Genomic DNA, 17,401 nt, shown 5'->3' with positions numbered 1-17,401 from the left:
CTTCTGCCCCATGGCGGGAAAGTGCAACATCATGTACCAGATCCCTAAATAATCTGAACTGTTCTGAATCTGGGATTGAGGGTTCTGAAGTTCTTATGGTGTAAATACATAAAGTGGGCTTTCGTAGTTCAACCTCTTCTTGCACTACACATGCACCTGGCTGGGTAGGCCATGACTCCAGTGATTTACACAGAAATGCTGGTCCATCCTTCCATCGGCCATCTTCAACTATTGCCAGAAGAGTTTTACCACGCCTGATATTGTCCGTAGGATTATTAACGGAATCAACATAATGCCAGCTACAATGACCAGTTAGTTCTTGGATCTCTGCCACTCTTGTGCCAACAAATACCTTAAAGCGACAAGACTCTGACTTTATCCATGCAAGCACGGTTGTGGAGTCGGTCCACAGCACAATATCCCGGAGGAGGAGTATTAGTTCCTTCTGCAGTAGGATGGCCAACTGAGCATCTGTCAGCGCAGCATAGAGTTCCAGTCTTGTCATGGACTGTTTCTTAGGTGCCACTCTTGAGCGTGCAGTGAGAAATGATACTTCAATCTGCCCATGTTGGTCCTCAGTGAGCAGATAAGCAACGGAACCGTAGGCTTGCTCCGATGAATCACAGAAAATGTGAACTGTTCTTGTACATGTTGCACTGTGTGCTTGAATAGCATCAGGGGAGGTTTTGCTCCAAAGGTACTGAACCAGGATTTTGGTCCTCGTGGTAAAGGGAATGATAAAGGGAAACTCCAATGGGTCATAGAGGCTTGCCAGGTCTCTTTACATATTTCTCATTGTATGCATAAGGGAATCCAGCAGACGGCATTTGTACCCAAGGGTATCTGTGCGGAAGAACCATCGAAGGCCCAAAGCTATTTCCTGTGGGTCGGTTTCAGACTCATTCAACCACAGTTCACTACTTTCTGATTTTAACTCTTTTGGCAGGTGGCTAATGGTCTCAGGATTATTACTTGCCCACTGGTGAAGCTCAAATCTCCCATCTGAGAAAAGTGTCTGCAGTTTGTTCACCAGCTGCTTAGCCTCAGCCAGGGAGGGCACACTTCTAAGACAATTGTATACTTAAAAACATTTCTCCACTGCCACCCATACATCTTCCCCTGGTTCGCTGTGGTCAGAAACATGCCTCTGCAAGGCAAATGTTGCGCAGCAGGGGCTACAGGTAGTTCCAAATGGCAAAACTTGCCATTCATAAATAGCTGGGGGTGCATCTTTTTGTGGGTCTCTCCACAAGAAACAAAGGAGACACTTATCTTCAGGCAGCAGTCGAACTTGATGGAACATTCCTTTTAATATCACTACTTATAGCTATGGGAGGCTCTCATAAGCGTAACAATACACCAAGTAGGCTTGATGTTAGGGTGGGAACAGGAAGAAGCAGGTTACTCAAATTAACCCCCTTATAGGTGAAGGAGCAATTGAAAACTACTTGGTTCTTTCCATTATGTGTTACCATATGGTGAGGGATATAACAGGACTCACCACCTTTCTGAACCTCCTTCTCTTTCACTCTTGTGATGTATCTGGCTCGTTCCAGCTTCTGCATTTCTATACAGTAAGCTGCTGCCCACTCTTGGTCCTTGGCTAGATGCCTCTCAGTACTGCAGAGATGCATTAAGACCGCTTCCTTTGGTGCTTGTAGCTTTGGCATGTTCTTCACCCACAGTAATGGGGTGGCATAGTATTGAATTTTTTTATGTTCATCCGCACAGTTCTCTCCTCCAACTGGGCAATGGCCTCTTTGTCTTGCCTGGAGCAGGACACAAGCATCTCACATTTATAAGGCAGAACATCCAGCTGCCAGAGCTTCTCAACATGCTGGAACAACTCTGCAGAGAGGGAGGAAGTAGAGACATACAGACACTGGCTTGGTTGGATCTTATGCTTTACATATCTAGTAGGCCCCTGCATGGTCCAGCCTAGCCTAGTCTTCACTGCTGCTGGTCTACCAGGAGGCCCCAGGCGCACTGGTTCAATTGGGGTGATAAGATGTGGATAATCTGAACCAACCAGAATGACAGGATGCACTTTGCTGAATGCTTGCAGTGGTAGCCCCTTTAAGTGCTTGTATTTCCTCTGCAGTGTCTTCACTGGATAGGTATGCTCGGCCAAACCTGGCTGATCTGCCTTGAAGGCACCACTTATATTAAAAGTCTTGTGTGGCTGGGAGGTAGGAGATTTGGAGAAAGACACAGATGCTCCGTGAATGACTCTCATGTCTTGGTGAACTGTTCTCAGTGCAAGGTCTTCTGGCTTTTCCTGCAATTGCAGGGTCTGTGCAGCGGTGGCAAGCAAGATTGTGCATTTGGAGCTATCATCCAATATGGCGTATGTCTCCATACAGTGCTTCCCATTGTGTAAAATCACCTTGCTGACTTTTAGCATCACTGAAATGCCACCTGATCGTCGATCCAGGTATAGCACATCATTGGTGTTGCTGACAGGGCTTGAAATGGTATTAGCGGCTGGCTTAACATTAACATCATGGAGGGCGTCTAGATGTTTCCCTTTACATTGCTTACACATAGACTTAAGTCGACACTCTGCTGACCGATCTACAACGCCAACACTACTTGTTCATTTTTACCCATGCTGTCTTTTGCTCTGTAGTCAGCTGGTTGAAGTTGGAAAACTAATTTAAATAATGCGCTGAATTGGAACAGTATGGGCAATAAACTTGTCTTTCTCCTGATCTGATGTGTGATGACAGGGGTGGCTTACTTACAGCATAGCATTCAGGCTGTTCTATTCCATGGAGGATACTGGTAGGCCGATTAAATTTCAGATCCCTGCGCTTTTCTTTCTTGGAGTCTCCATCCATTTTTCCAAACATGGTCTCCTGCATTTTTAGCTCATACTCTAACCACTCAGCAAAGTGCAGCAGGGTGGGAATGTGGATACGCTGCGGGTACAGGTATCTTTAAACTCTGCTCTCATATCCTGTGGGAGTTTCAACAACAGTGTCACGTGTGACCCACAATTAAGCTCAACACAACCACTATCACCAATCTGGGCAAGCATCCCTACCAGTGCCCGCACTCTTAGAGAAAACCTCTTGAAGGCACCAGTGTCATTAGTGCAGATGTTGGGGGCTTCCATCGATTCAGTGATGCGTCTAAGGGCCAGTTGGTGTGGTTGTCCATAGTGGTCAGTGAGGGATGCCATAGTGTCACAATATGGCTGTTTGGAGTTGGTATAGGAATCCGCAATTAGAAGGGCCTCCTCAAAGTTAACATGATCAACCAGTATTTGGTATTTAAAGCGCTCAGTTGCATCAGCAGGTAACAAATTGTCCAGTGCTATCTAAAGCCTGGCAAATTCTCTTGGATCCCCTTTTGTGAATAAGGGGATGCTGGGCTTAGGGCCACGATACACCCTCTCTTGTTGATAATGGACATATCTGGGATGATGCCGGTGAACTACTGACCTTTGGCCTGCTCCAGGGGCACCATCCATCGAGTCACATTCAGAGCATGCGTCTGGCTCACAGTACTCAGGTGTCGGCACTGAAGGATATTGTGATGCCTTCTCTAATCTCTTAAAATGCTCTCTGAGTTCCTCCACTACTTTACTAAGAGCAGTCCTAGCAGACTTGTGGGCTACTGTTTCTCCTGGAGGTGGTGGCAATGGCCAGTCGTCCTCATCGTCTTTCAGAGCACCATGGTGGGGATCTGAGTACTGCAGCAAAGGTGGAGGAGGTGGTGGTTCATTTTGCCTTAATGAAGTAAATTGGTGTAACACTGATGGATCGTAGTGGGGGAGCATGATGACTTGTCCTGTAGCATGAGCATCAATCTGTCTCTGCATCTGTATAACTGTGTAGTGTAGTTGCCGGTTATCTTCCTGCAGCTGCTTGAGTGTCACGGACGTAGCTCCTGATGCTGTTCTACTGGGGGGAGCAGGGGTACTCTGATATTGAGGTCTGAGTAGCACAGGCGGACTAGGGTTACGTGGCTGGACACTACCTTCTTCAGACAACTGTTTCATTTGTGATTGAAAAACAAGTGGCTCCATCTCAGCTACCCTTTCTGCACCAGAAGGGGGCTCATGAATTCCAGTAGGATGAGGCATAGCATGTACAGATGAAAGACGTGGCTCAAGTCTGGGGCATGAGATTGCATAATCATCTAACCAGGCGGGTGGTCTTCTATCTTGTCTGGGGCGGGCATCGCCCATATGACTGGACTTGTCTGTGTACATCATCAGTTTGATCCACAGTAATTTCCCTCCCGGGTTTCCACCATGTTTGACAAGGGGGATGGTGTGTTCAGGGTGATGAGATGTGTTGCTTTTATGCCAAACATATCGTTTTTGCATTGTGGCCAAACAGTTCGATTTTGGTTTCATCTGACCAGACATCATCAGTCATTTGGGACAACACTGGATCGTTCAGAGATCCTCACTGAACTTCTGGAGTGAGTTTGCTGCACTGAAAGTAAAGGGGCCGAATAATATTGAACGAACCACTTTTCAGTTTTTTATTTGTTAAAAAAGTTTGACACATCCAATAAATTTCATTCCACTTCTTGATTGTGTCCCACTTGTTGTTGATTCTTCACAAAAAATTAAAATTTTATATCTTTTTTTAGAACCCTGAAATGTGGCAAAAGGTTGAGAAGTTCAAGGGGGCCGAATATTTTTGCAAGGCACTGTATCTAAGGGAGCTGATTAACAACAGTAATAATACTTACAGGTATATGAATGCACACAGTTAGAGGAAAAAAGTCCATAAACATTCCACATAACGATAAAGTACTTTCTAGTCCACCAATATAGGTCCACTCCTTCACTTATTTAAACCAACACTACTGAGCTCTCTCAGCTAGTCCCTAAACTAGTACTCTGATTGGCTAAACAAGTGGAGCCATGAAGGGTGCATGCATTGATAATGTGATTTCAGGGCAGCAGCCAATCAGCTCCTAATGATATTCTATGAGCCAAATCTTTAACCCTTTGTAACAAGAATGTTGTTAAAATGTGATGAAAAATTTAAAAAGGTACTAACACACATACACAAATCATCCCACCATGTTTTATACTGAACAAAAAAAATTAGCAGCACTATGCACACATTTAAATAAAGTTTAAAAAATAAAAGACCTAAATAATAATAAACTATGCAGTCTTGTTTTATTGTTTTTCTGTTAAGCTGTGAAATTCATGAGCTTAACATAATAATATTCCTGGTAGGTTATGTTTAACGGGTAATCAGTAATCATAACTTTATAAACCTCAGTTTTTAATTTTCAAATTTCCTACCTTCCTCAAGTTACATGGTGTATTTTCTGCAGTGCTGAGTCCAAATGAGCAAAGACAGAGGCTCTATTCTCCCTATTACAGCTCAGTGAACCACCAAAATGATTTTGAAGCTGGAATTTTAAGGAAGTATTATGCATTGTTCTTTTAAGGTGTCAGTCTGTGAGTGGGTAATTCTGATTAGAAAGTAGATATTTTTTTCCCTGAGACATATTGTTTTTGGTTAAAAATGAAACAAAATTACTAAACCAGCACATTTCTACAGTCATGCATGTGTTTACAAGAGCATCATCTTAAGGTTAGCCTATTAGATTACTTTTCAGTCTTCACTAATATTCACTACTCTCTAGCATTTTGTAGTGGTGATTTCTATTAATGTTATCCTCCAAGTGTGTTGAGTTTTTTCCCCCTCCATATTGCACAGCCCTAGGTCACAAAGCAGAGAGACAGAAATGATAGCTGACCGTTCCTTCAGTAGCAGTTTATTCTCCCTCTTCCACAGCTCTTTAAAATCAGAGGAGAACTCATGCCACAAGGAGAAGAGTGTGTTTGGAGAGACCTCCTTTTCTCCGGCCTTAGGCTTCACCGAGAAAAACACGCTCAGCTCCACAAAGCTACAAAATATTGAAATGAACAATGAGGTTCAGAGAGAAACATTATAACAGCAGGTTAAGGCTTTATGCTGACGGGTTGAGAAAGTGACTGGGAGTGTGTGAAATGTGAAATTTTAGCTTGTGAAAAAACAGCCTGTGATTAAAATATGACAACAGCCATTTCTCTGTCTGACGAACATTTTGTAACGTGAAGAGACAGTGAACAGAACAACATTTCAGAACAAGAACACTGCATACACGGGAATTAATAGACATGTCATATTTATCTTTATTCCTTGCCTTTAAAGGAGATGTTGCTGCATGGTGCTCTCTCTCACTCTCTATCACACACACACACAGCCAAGACATAGAGTCAAATATGCTTTATGGCACTATTATCCCATGGACAGAAGATAATACATACAAAGTATATATATTAAATATTACTAATATAATAAAATGACAAATTTGTATGTTATAAAATTTTGTATGTTATTTTTGTGAGTGCCCTGCATCTGGGATTGAAACCCGTTTCCCTTCAAAAATGCCATTATAGGTGATGTTAGTCAATAAACACTCTTTATAAAATTTACAGAATGTTTCCTCACCATTTGCTAGCCCTCCGGTCTGGTTGTGTACTAGTTAGTGGTCTGATGTGTTTACAAAGGCCTGTGTATGTAATCGGGGGAAAAAATCAAAGGGTCTTAGTCCCATGTATTCAGGCATTCTCTCACTCTCTGCTCATTGCATCTAGTGGTGTTTCAATGGTCGAGAGAAACCACAAAAAGCAATGTTGAAATCTCCAGTGTTTGTACAAAGCCCTAGCTCAGAAAATAGGAAAAAAACTCGGCGAAAATGTTCAGGATTTTTCTCTGCATTGCTGGCTCAGGCATGGCTAAGAAAAGGCATCTGGGGATGTTTAGATGATGAAGAAAGCTCCAAATGTTGAAAAGCATGAAAAGAGGTGAGGATGTTATTTTATACCTGCTCCATAGTTGGGTAATATTGACTTATACTTGCTGTTTCAGATTACTTAAGGTGGAACTGAAATTTCAGGAGAGTGCTAACGGCATGAGATTAAACACAGACGTTCTACAAAACTAAACAACTTGAGTTACAAACACGATTCTGTGGTAATTCAAAGAGCAGCTAAATAAAGACAAGTTATACTTAATACATGGCTGTTAATTTGTTGAACTCCAGTTTTGGAAAATCCAGTCTAGATCCTTGGACTTTCCCTTTCTTTATTCAACTAGATTATTTTATATGTGCTAATAAATACCTCCTGAAAAAATTAACTTGCACTAAATTTGTGTGCAAAATGAATACTGAGTTCTTACCTCTTCTGAGTTTCTGCTAGCTGTTTCTCCTGAGCCTCCAGTTCAGTTCTGGCTGAAAAAAAATCATCATACCCATAATGTATTAATTAACAGTTTTACAGGGTTTATCTGTCTTAAACAGGAAATATGCTAATTGCTAATTATCTGGCCCTGTGCCAAACTTTGACCTTACTCCTGATAGGTTTTATGGCTTATTAATCAGTGACTAATGTGGAATGTAGTGCAACTTGTGTTATTACTGATAAGTCCTTGCATTTTGTAGGGAATACCTACTAGCTTGCTAAGTGCTATCAATCCTGTCATGCACACATCTTCCTGATTGTTTTGATAATTAGAAGTTTTACAATAAGCAGTTACAGAAACTACAGTTAACCAATGCTAAACTATGTTATCTACATCTACAGCCCAAAGCTCTAGATTCTAGTGTCAGTTTGCCAGTGTTTGCCAACCTACAATGTAGTAGGCCTACAAATTTACTACAGAGATGAACTTTGTCTCTAAATGCTAATTGCTAGTTTCCTGGCCTCTTTAGCACTATTCAGACAGGATTAGTTTGACCTAATTACCTAATTAGTAATTATTAAAAAAGTATCTCAGTGATTGTCGTCCTGTCCTCATAGAATATTGTAGTAATTTTTCCAGAGTGTGTGCTCCTGTCCCAGGAAAGATTACTAAGCCTTTTACCTAAAGAGGATTGCTCAGTGGAGACATATTTCTGGTAGCTGTAAGTAGGCTTTGTGCACAATAGCAGCCTACATAGGTGTTACTTAGTAAGTTACCATTAAATGGTTTATAATAATTCTGAAAAGAATTTGTAAAGTTTTTTGCCAACTTTTCACCCATTATCTGTTTCCAAACACTAGAATGTTGTTGAGAGCTAGATATTTTTGGTGCTGTTCTCAGAACATTAGTGACAGTCTAAAAATTCCAGTAGCTCTGTTATGTCTGATTCACACTGGATGACAGCAATGAGTGAATGTCGTCACACCCGTCTCCATTATTTTGACCAAGAATTCTTATCCAGTTCAAATCCATCATAAATATTATTAATGTCCTTTGGTAAAATTATATTACTCCAGTTCCCCATGTAAAACTAATCCTGTACTGTAGGAAAACTAAAACTGTACTGTAACAAACCTTTAACATCAAAATGTTTATATTGCGTTTATGCTTCCAAGGTAATTTCTGTCAGTAAGAGAAGGCAAACACAAGGGTCTAGACAGAGCTTTACTGGTTTATGATGCATTTTTGAACGCGTCTGCCCAGTCCATTTTAACCAATCACATTCATCTCTGCCTGTTGGCTGGTATCCAATTACATTCTTTCTGCCACCAGTCACTACTGCTTCAGATCAAATTTGAGTAGTGATTTTGTACACAGGCAACTAAGTCATAACTTCCAATAACTGGAAGCCCTAAAAAGTTCTCAGCATTAAAGGAATACCTGCCAGCAAACTAGCTGCATAACACTGTCCTTCTTGTCTGGTTTCCTCCTTTCTGTTTGTTAAACGTTTTAAAATGAAAAATTACACCAGCAACTATAAGGTAGACACAATCTTACCAATGGTCGTTTAGCTAAAGCACTAGGATGCTAGTACTTAGTCGTATAAACTTTAGGCCATCATTGTCTTTTGAGTTGGATTTGCCAATGTCTTCAGCAGCGCCACCAGATTATCACCAGGGTGAAGTGTTTCCTGGGGCATAAAACCCCATCATAGAACTAGTATGCAGAGGAATTAATGAAAAAAGATGGTGGAATGACCATAGACAAAACAGGGCAAGACCACAGAGCCAGCATATGTCCCTTTACTTTCTCCCTCTCTCCCTCTTTTTTCCCAGCACCCCCCCACCCCCCCAAACACACACACAGACAAACTCTTTCTCTTTGCGGTTTGTTTCAACCTTTGTAAAATAAACAGTTGTTGTGGCGTCAGGGCAAGCCTGAGACTGTGGGTACTTTGGAGTTTCAAAATCACATGAAATGCCAAAATAATAAGACATTACTCCGTTTTTTTCCACATCCCTATATCCCCGTGTGTGCTAACCAGAAGCAGTATCTGATGTCTTGAGACCCAAAGGAAAGGAAGCTTTAGGATTAAAAGAAAAGGCGGCAACATTGCAAAGACCCCACCTAGTTACCCCAGCTGAGAGAACACATATGGCTGTGGTTATGAGGAGATGAATACAGGAACCGAATGGAGTCAGTAGTGTGTGATATTTAAAGAAATATTTTGACTAAAAAACAAATCAAATTTACGCTATATCCCCCACCCCATACACACCTTCCCAACTGTAGGTCATAAGCCATAACTGGTTTAGTGTCTGGTTCTGGCTTAGTTTGCATGGAGCTGTAAGGCTTACATTACTGTTGCCATTGTTTTTAACTGCTGAGTGTCCTTTTGTCCTTTTTACAATACCAGAAGCTACACAATTGTCTCTAATAGAGATTTATAAAAACTCCACAAGAATTAAGGTATTGGTGATAATTTAGACATGAAGCTAGTGCCATGTACTGGGCACAAATGTACTGTTTGAATATAATTACGGAAAACTTTGGTAAAACATATTACAAAAATACTCTGTATGGCTGAAAGTTTCCTCATTAAATATTTCCTTTAAAATTAAGGGCATTATTATTTAGTTTGTGCGTCTTTGCTGCAGGAACTTTTCTGATGTATTCCCTCATAAGAAGAAGATTCTGTTTAGAGGAGTGGAAATTAAGAGGAGAATAAAGGCAGAAACATGTCCGGAACGGTTGTAGTGTTTACGGAGTTAAAATGTGGATGACAGCTGAGATCAAAGAGAAGAGTAAAGAGAGAATGTGAAGAAAGCTGATGAAAACAGAGCTGCAGAGGAGGATGAGGTGGAGCCCAGAGATGAAAGATGGAAAACCCAGGAAGGAATACACACACACACACACACACACACAAATGACAGTTTCATTGTAGCTCATGTCTGTTAGTGTAAAGAAATTATGTTTAGGGGAACTGCTGTGTGTGTGTGTGTCTGTGTGTGTATGAGACTGATCTATGGAGCAGCACACACATGACCCATGACCTCCAGTGCAAGAAACAGACAGAGAGAGAGAAACATAGAGCTTCTGTCAGACTCATCTCAGCTGCATATTTGCTATGTGATTGTGTTTGTGTGTGTGTGTGTGTGTGTGTGTGTGTTTCTGTAGCATTAATATTCCCCCTTCACTGATATTCAGAGGCCTGACACCCTTATTCCACCTCCACCAAACAGTTAGCATTCTGGTGGGTTGTTATAACAAATGTGCTGCTTGAGTTAGTGTTTTCCCTTCAAAATAACAACACTTACAGTTGACAGGTGTACTTTGCAGAGCGGGAATTTGACTTCTTCAAAAGATATTCTATAGTCTTTGTCACAGAGTAACACCTAGAGAAACTCTGGTTTCTCTGGTCTGGAGATTTCCCAAAGTTGTCTTTTCACACAGGTAGAGCACAGCAGGAAAAGCTGGAAAAGTTTTCACAGCTGGAAATATGCTGCCTGCTTTAGGCATGTGGTGGCCCTTGTGCAGCATGTGCAGTAGATACAATATGATCTTCTGGAACATTAGTGGCTTTGTACACACATGCACTGACTTTAGCAGGATAAAGCAGGATCATATCTGGGACAAATATTACAGATGTTTGTGTTCACACATCAGCTTCTCCAGGTAAAATCTTGAAGTCGTAACTCCTCTTGGACACACATTCCCAGTGATTCTCTGTGACTTGTGACTGGACTTGGATTCGGTCTAATATAACAGAGTCTATATAGCTGGGTGTACTGCTATTTATCACATTTTCAAAATAAAGTCCTTCCTTTCATACATATTATTATGTACACATGTGTAAAAGGATATCTCTTGTGGAAAATGAAAGTGTACTATTTTGGAACCACTAATTTGTACTAAATCATTACTAATATGTAATTTAATTTATATTTAGTTACACTAATATATACTGAGTGTACTAGTCATATGTTATTTGTGCAACTCTGTTAGTACACTTTAAATATATTTATATGCTTTGTGTTTTATAAGTCAAATCTGTATCATTTAGAAGTATTGTAATTTGTAATACTATATTTTGGTATATTTTGTGCTAAGGCATACTTTTTATTACTGATTATTTTGAATTTTTCTGATTACATTAGTGACTTTTGTACATTTTATTAATAATTTAAGCTAATTTTAGTTTTAGAGTTAAGGCAGGCAGCTCAGAAATATATATTTCAGTTGTATTAAAAGATTGACAAAAATATATGACTAGTACACACAGTATATTTTAATTGTAACTTAATATAATTTAAATAACAAGTTAGTAGTGAATTAGTATTACTTATTGGTTCCAAGATAACATAAGTATATTTTATTTTTTGACAAGGGATATCTGTACATGTTTGGTGTGTATCTTTTACCCTGAGAAATGAACTGCTCCATTTTGTTCTTAAATGGCTGCAGGTGCTCTTCTGAAGACTCGGAACACACCTTCTCTTTCTCAGACGAACAGGCTGTGGGGATATGGATAAGTAGCTCATGTGAATTTGTCTGTTAATAATCTCAGTGAACACTCATATATGCTGGAAAAGGAGTTTACACCTTTAACGATCCCATTAATGCTTCTGTATACAAGAATAGAAGATATTAGTTCATTTGTAAGAACACATTTATCACAAGAATAGTAGATACTATTCCATAAACAACCTTGGCAAAGACATATACATTTATATATTCAAGAGATAGCCGTTCATAAAAAGTCTTTTTAAATACTCTTGTGCATTATCAAAGGAGGTAATTACCTCAAAAATAATTTTCAAATAATATTAAATATGGACATAAAAATCCCCAAAAGGTAATTATATTAGTCTATTGTAAGTCTCAATAAACACTTATATTCAAGCTGGAGTAGACAATTTTGTAGAAATCAGTGTGTAAAATAGTTTTTGAAAAAACGTCCAACCCAAAACAATTCCCTCCGCCTACATTCAGTCCTACTTCCAAAGACACTTCTCTACAAGACATATTTCAAGAAATATAACAAAATTGATTTAAGACAAATCACCTACTCCAGCTTTAAGTAAGAGTTATTTAAATCAAGTAAAAATGTGTGCTTGGAGTTATTAAATGATCTACTAGGATTTAAAAATGTATCAAAATGGTCATCTGTACAGGCAAATCTAATCTATTAACAAAACAGGAGAACAGGGATTTTTTAGAGATGAATGTGGGAAGGAAATGATCGATGCCTCCAAAAAAAGGCCTTCACAGTAGCCTAATTCTTTTACATTTTCATAGAACAATAGCTGTCTACAACTGAAATACAGTGATTCTCAAAGGCCAAAGTGGGAATCTGTGATCAGACTGATAGGGTTAAACCTGGAAAGCAGAAGGCGCTGGGGAAAGAATTATTCCAAAGCTGTTTTGGCAGAGCTCTGCTAAACCATCAACATGCTAACCAGCGCTAACAAATCCTGTGTCCGCTTCCTCCCGCCGTCTCGCTGAGTGATGCATGTGCTCGATTGAGCTCCTGAGACGTCAGTGCGCTCCCATCATGCGCTCGTGATGGATCAGGACATGGCATGCTGATCTCTTCACCACATGCTAACTATGCTAACTCAGGAGCCCAACGGGGGGTTAAGGCCTGCTCTAAGGCCAGTCTACCTGCTCTACTACACATCCGTCTGACACAAAGCTACGGTCAGAGCTACTAACATCTGCTTTAGCACTTAGCCCAGCATGCTAACCCCCAGACGATGATTCATTCACTGTATGGACCCCTGGCCGAGGTGGACCCTCGAAGAGCAAAGCGTTCGGGGAGCTTTCAGCACTTTGAATTGTGAGTGCTTTTGAGAAATAAAGTGCTCTCTTTGCTGGACAGGCTAACATTAGTTTGCACAAAAAAAGCGAGTAGAGTCTTGATTGGTTTAGCAGGTCGATTGAAAGCTGTTTTGCTGAGTTTATATGCATTTGGAGCATGGAGTTTTAGAGCGCTTATTCACTTTGCACGCTGAGGTTTGCTGTGAGCTATAAAATAAACTATACACTATATGTCCAAATGTTTTTGGACACCTGCTTGTCTGAACTTTTTTTCTGAAACTTGAGGCATTAATAGAGAGTGTGTCCTGGCTTTGCTGAAGTAAAGGTTTTACATTTCCTGAACTACATTACATGTTAGAACATTGTTCTGATGATAAAATTTAGGGGCGTAAATGACATTTCAGTGTTAGGGGAGTCAATAAAAGGTAAAATGTCGCTTGTCACTATGTCACTTGATTACAGGGAAGAAAGAGGATTTTCCTTTGGGGGTGCAGTTACTGAAAAGCTCCAGCCAGCAAGATCAGCCAAACTGTTGTCGGTTCTGGACCTTTATATGGACTTTGACACAGTCAAGCACAAGATCCTCCTGTTGGTTCTTAAACAACATAGGAGGTGTTGGTTCGGCATGGAAGTGGCTTGAGTCTTATCTGGAGGATTGCTCTCCATTAGTGTCCCTCCAGGCTCTGTGCTGGGTCTTTTTCTGTTTTCATTTCATACCGTTTCTCTTGGTGATATAATTACTTGTCATGGTTTCTCTTACCACTGTTTTGCTGATGACACTCAACTAGTGATTTCATTCTCACCATCTGACACTCCTGTCAAATCTGCTAGCAAGACTGTGCTGCTTTTCATTCCCTGGAATGGCTAGTCCTCACCAAGATCTTGCTAACTCCTCAATTGTTCCATCTGAAGATGCAATGAGACCTGGTGTGATTCTGGATGGCTAGCTATCGTTCACAACCCATTTCATGAACCTGCCTTTGTCATGCAGATTTCTTCTGTACATCAACTGGCTGATTCAACCCTTTTTTTTCAGTAGGCTGCCCGGGTGCTTGTCCAGTCTGGTCCAGACTGCACCTCAAGCCCTTTGAGTTTCAAGTACAGCTCAGTTTGACCTGCCATCCCTAAAGTCATATGGAAGACTAACGTCAAGACTCTTCTCAGTCCTGGTGCCCAGACGATGGAACAAACTTCCACTGGCTGTCCGAAAAGCAGACTCTCTTACAGACTTCAAATGTAGACTGAAGACCCATCTCTTTGTGACCCACTTAGGTGAGCACTAATCTAAGTGCTCACCGTAACACTTTTACTGCACTTAACTCCTTTCCTTCTAGGTACGACCACTGACTAGTTATCCTTCTAGCTTAGATTGTATTATGTATTACACCTACTATGTTGTATTCTTTCTAGGTATCAGCACTGGCACTTATTTTGACAAGTGTCTGATCTCAGAGGGAATTTGAATGCTAACCGATTTGTACTTGTTAGGATACACATTCTGTCTGGACACTTTTGTGAGTCACTCGGGATAAGACTTTACATTTACTGCTAAATGCTGTAAATGTAAATGGGTGTGAGGACATTTGGGTCTAATATGGAGTCATCTCTCTGTGTAACTTAAAAATCAAAATGCTTGCTTCCTCACAGTCCTGCAACATGGGGCACATACTGCTGTGAAAGAGTTTGCAAGTGTCTTTTGCAGTGCATTTTAAACTTAAAACATACAAAGCTCTGAATCATATGATCTGAAACTGCTGTAAACAGTGGATTAACCATGACTCTTTCCTTACTTTTACCTGTTTAAATGTGACTCTGGTGCTGTCCTGGTTAAAACAAACAGCAGCTGTGTGAATGTGGCTTGAGCACAGCCACAGAAAAGGCTTTGTTATATCTTTCAAAATTGGGAAATGTTTTCTGTTGTTTTGTTGCAGGATTTGAAACAGAAAAGCAAAAAATAAAAGGCACACATATTCAATACCAAGATTTGTGAGCAACTTCAGAGACTAAAAAGCCAATTATCACTTAAAAATAAGCAGACCTGGCAGCCCTAGTGATTGTACTGGAGGCAGTGGAGAAAACCACTGTGAGGCAGATGAATGCAAACTTTAAAATATAAAAACTTATAAAAAATTTCTTAAGTCTATAATTGGCATAGGTATTACTATTTATTTAAATAGTTATGTTGACAATGATTATTGAGAGGGACTACTGTTTTTCCCAGAGTGGGAGATATAATGGCAGCAACAAGACCATAAAATATCTGGTACTTGAATGATTATTTCTGAGTCAAGCTCATCCTAAAACATATAAGATGGTGCTCGACTGTTCAGTGCTAGAGGCGTTACACCCATCTTGCTGAGACTTAGCACTGGACCTGATGAGCTTCTCTAAGGTTTCTCATTGGCTTTGTATGGACTACACAGCAGCATCTGTAATTTCGAACTCTAAGAATTTCAAAGAATAATTGTGTTAATTTTTGTAAAAGGTGTGATCTCTTATAACAAGCTAGGAATTATGGCTTGGACACAAACAAGCTATAGGCCACACTCACCACAACCAGTGACTTATGCTAATTAGGGCTTAACGAACAATAATTTGATCCATCTTTCCAGCTGAGTTTAATTAAGGAGAAATTAGAGTGCACTGTTTGGGAGCCAGTGTTGTGGTGTGGTAGAGATCAGGGCACTCTCTTGTTTGTTTGTTATGGCGGCTTGTTTGTTTTAATGCAGGAGGCTGCGGACAAGCCTGGAATTATGGAGTATTGATCACAATGAGATCCAGCCGGTGACCCAAAAAACTCCCAAAGGCGATTAACGTCTCGGGGCTATATATATATATATATATATATATATATATATATATATATATATATATATATATATATATATATATATATATATATATATAAATTTACTCTCAATCACTGTCCATGTGTCCACTCTCTCAGTTTTTGCCCAATTTCACCCTGCTCTTCAATGGTCAGGACCCTAACAGGACCACCACAGAGCAGGTATGATTTGGGTGGTAGATGATTCTCAGAGCTACAATGACACTGAAGTGGTAGTCATGTCTTAGCATGTGTTGCATTTGTACCAGTAGATCAATGTGTTTGTAAACACTGTGTCCACTCACTGTCGTGTAAAGTCAGAGATAGTAGTGCATCATTTTATAGTCCTTCATCAGGACATAGGATGCCACCCACAGGACGCTGTTGTTTGGATATTTTTGGTTGGTGGACTGTTCTCAATTTAGCAGTGACAGCTGAGAACTTTAAAACTCCAGCAGCCCTGCTGTGTCTGATCCACTTGTACCAGCACAACACACACTAACACACCATCACTATGTCAGTGACACTGCAGCACTGAGAATGATCCACCACCCAGTTCATACCTGCTCATCATACCTTTGTGTATGTGTGTGCATGTCACACCATTCAGGTCTTTGCGTAGTTTTCGTAGATCTCGCTGAAAGTCATCAAACTTCATTTGAGATGCCTGGAAAAGGTCCTGAGGCTCTGGGAGAGGATACACACATGTCTCCTGACCTGCATCCTGGCACACGTGCACACACACACACGCGCGCGCACACACACACACACACACACACACACAACCAATTTAACATGTTTATATTTCAGTCTTTGTGGGGTATTTCCATTACACATTTAATACCCTTATATTCAGTGACCAACAAATCAGCTTTGATCTGTTTAACTTTTTCTAGTAAAAAAAGCCAAAACAAAAATGCCAAATGTCAAAATGTTCATGTTTTCCTTCATTCATTGAGCATTTGGTCCACACACATGTGCTAAACACACACACACGTAAAATCACCTAAACAAACCAATTATGCTGAAGGACGGACTGTTTGTGGATATGCATGAGATCAAATATGAAAATCAACAAATTTTCCTCCATCTCATTTCCTCCATTTACAAATCAGGGCCCAATTCCACCCCATATGCATCAAACTAAAAAAATGCTAATGCAGCATCTGAAAGCTTCTGCCTGTTAGTCACACAATCAGGACTCCGTGTGATGTTTAAAGTGTGTATACAGTGGAAAAATCAATTCAATGCTCTAAAGTTCCTTATGTGCTATATATCTCAAAACTTTTGTGACTGAGCAAATTTCCAGTATCTAATGTAAGGTATTAGTGGAAGCTGTTACTGCAGCAAAGCAAGTACAAACACACTCTTTATACCCTTGATATTGAATGAGCAGGTTTTGATAACTTCTGCTGTATAGGCTTAAAGGCACAGTAATAAAAAATATTCTTTTTTAATTACTGAGGCAAAAAATATGCTTCGTCTTTTAGTTCATTTTTCATTCTCTGTATTTAAATATAATATAACTTTTACAATGATTTTG

The 17,401-nt window shown here is 40.1% G+C and overlaps 1 protein-coding gene across 1 annotated transcript in view; it reads right to left on the bottom strand.

Moving 5' to 3' along the window:
* Positions 1-17,401, bottom strand: part of fmn2a (formin 2a) — a 61,385-nt gene that overhangs the window by 3,768 nt on the left and 40,216 nt on the right. Inside the window, exons 13-16 of the mRNA XM_066642133.1 lie at positions 16,462-16,582; positions 11,633-11,725; positions 7,209-7,260; positions 5,740-5,889 (exon numbers count right to left, since the gene is read on the bottom strand). Of these exons, the coding sequence (XP_066498230.1) occupies positions 5,740-5,889; positions 7,209-7,260; positions 11,633-11,725; positions 16,462-16,582 (416 nt within the window). The remainder of the gene's footprint in view (positions 1-5,739; positions 5,890-7,208; positions 7,261-11,632; positions 11,726-16,461; positions 16,583-17,401) is intronic.

This window comes from Hoplias malabaricus, chromosome 1 (genome assembly GCF_029633855.1).
Source record: "Hoplias malabaricus isolate fHopMal1 chromosome 1, fHopMal1.hap1, whole genome shotgun sequence".
Lineage (NCBI taxonomy): Eukaryota > Metazoa > Chordata > Actinopteri > Characiformes > Erythrinidae > Hoplias > Hoplias malabaricus.
This window is presented reverse-complemented; position numbering and strand designations above follow the sequence as displayed.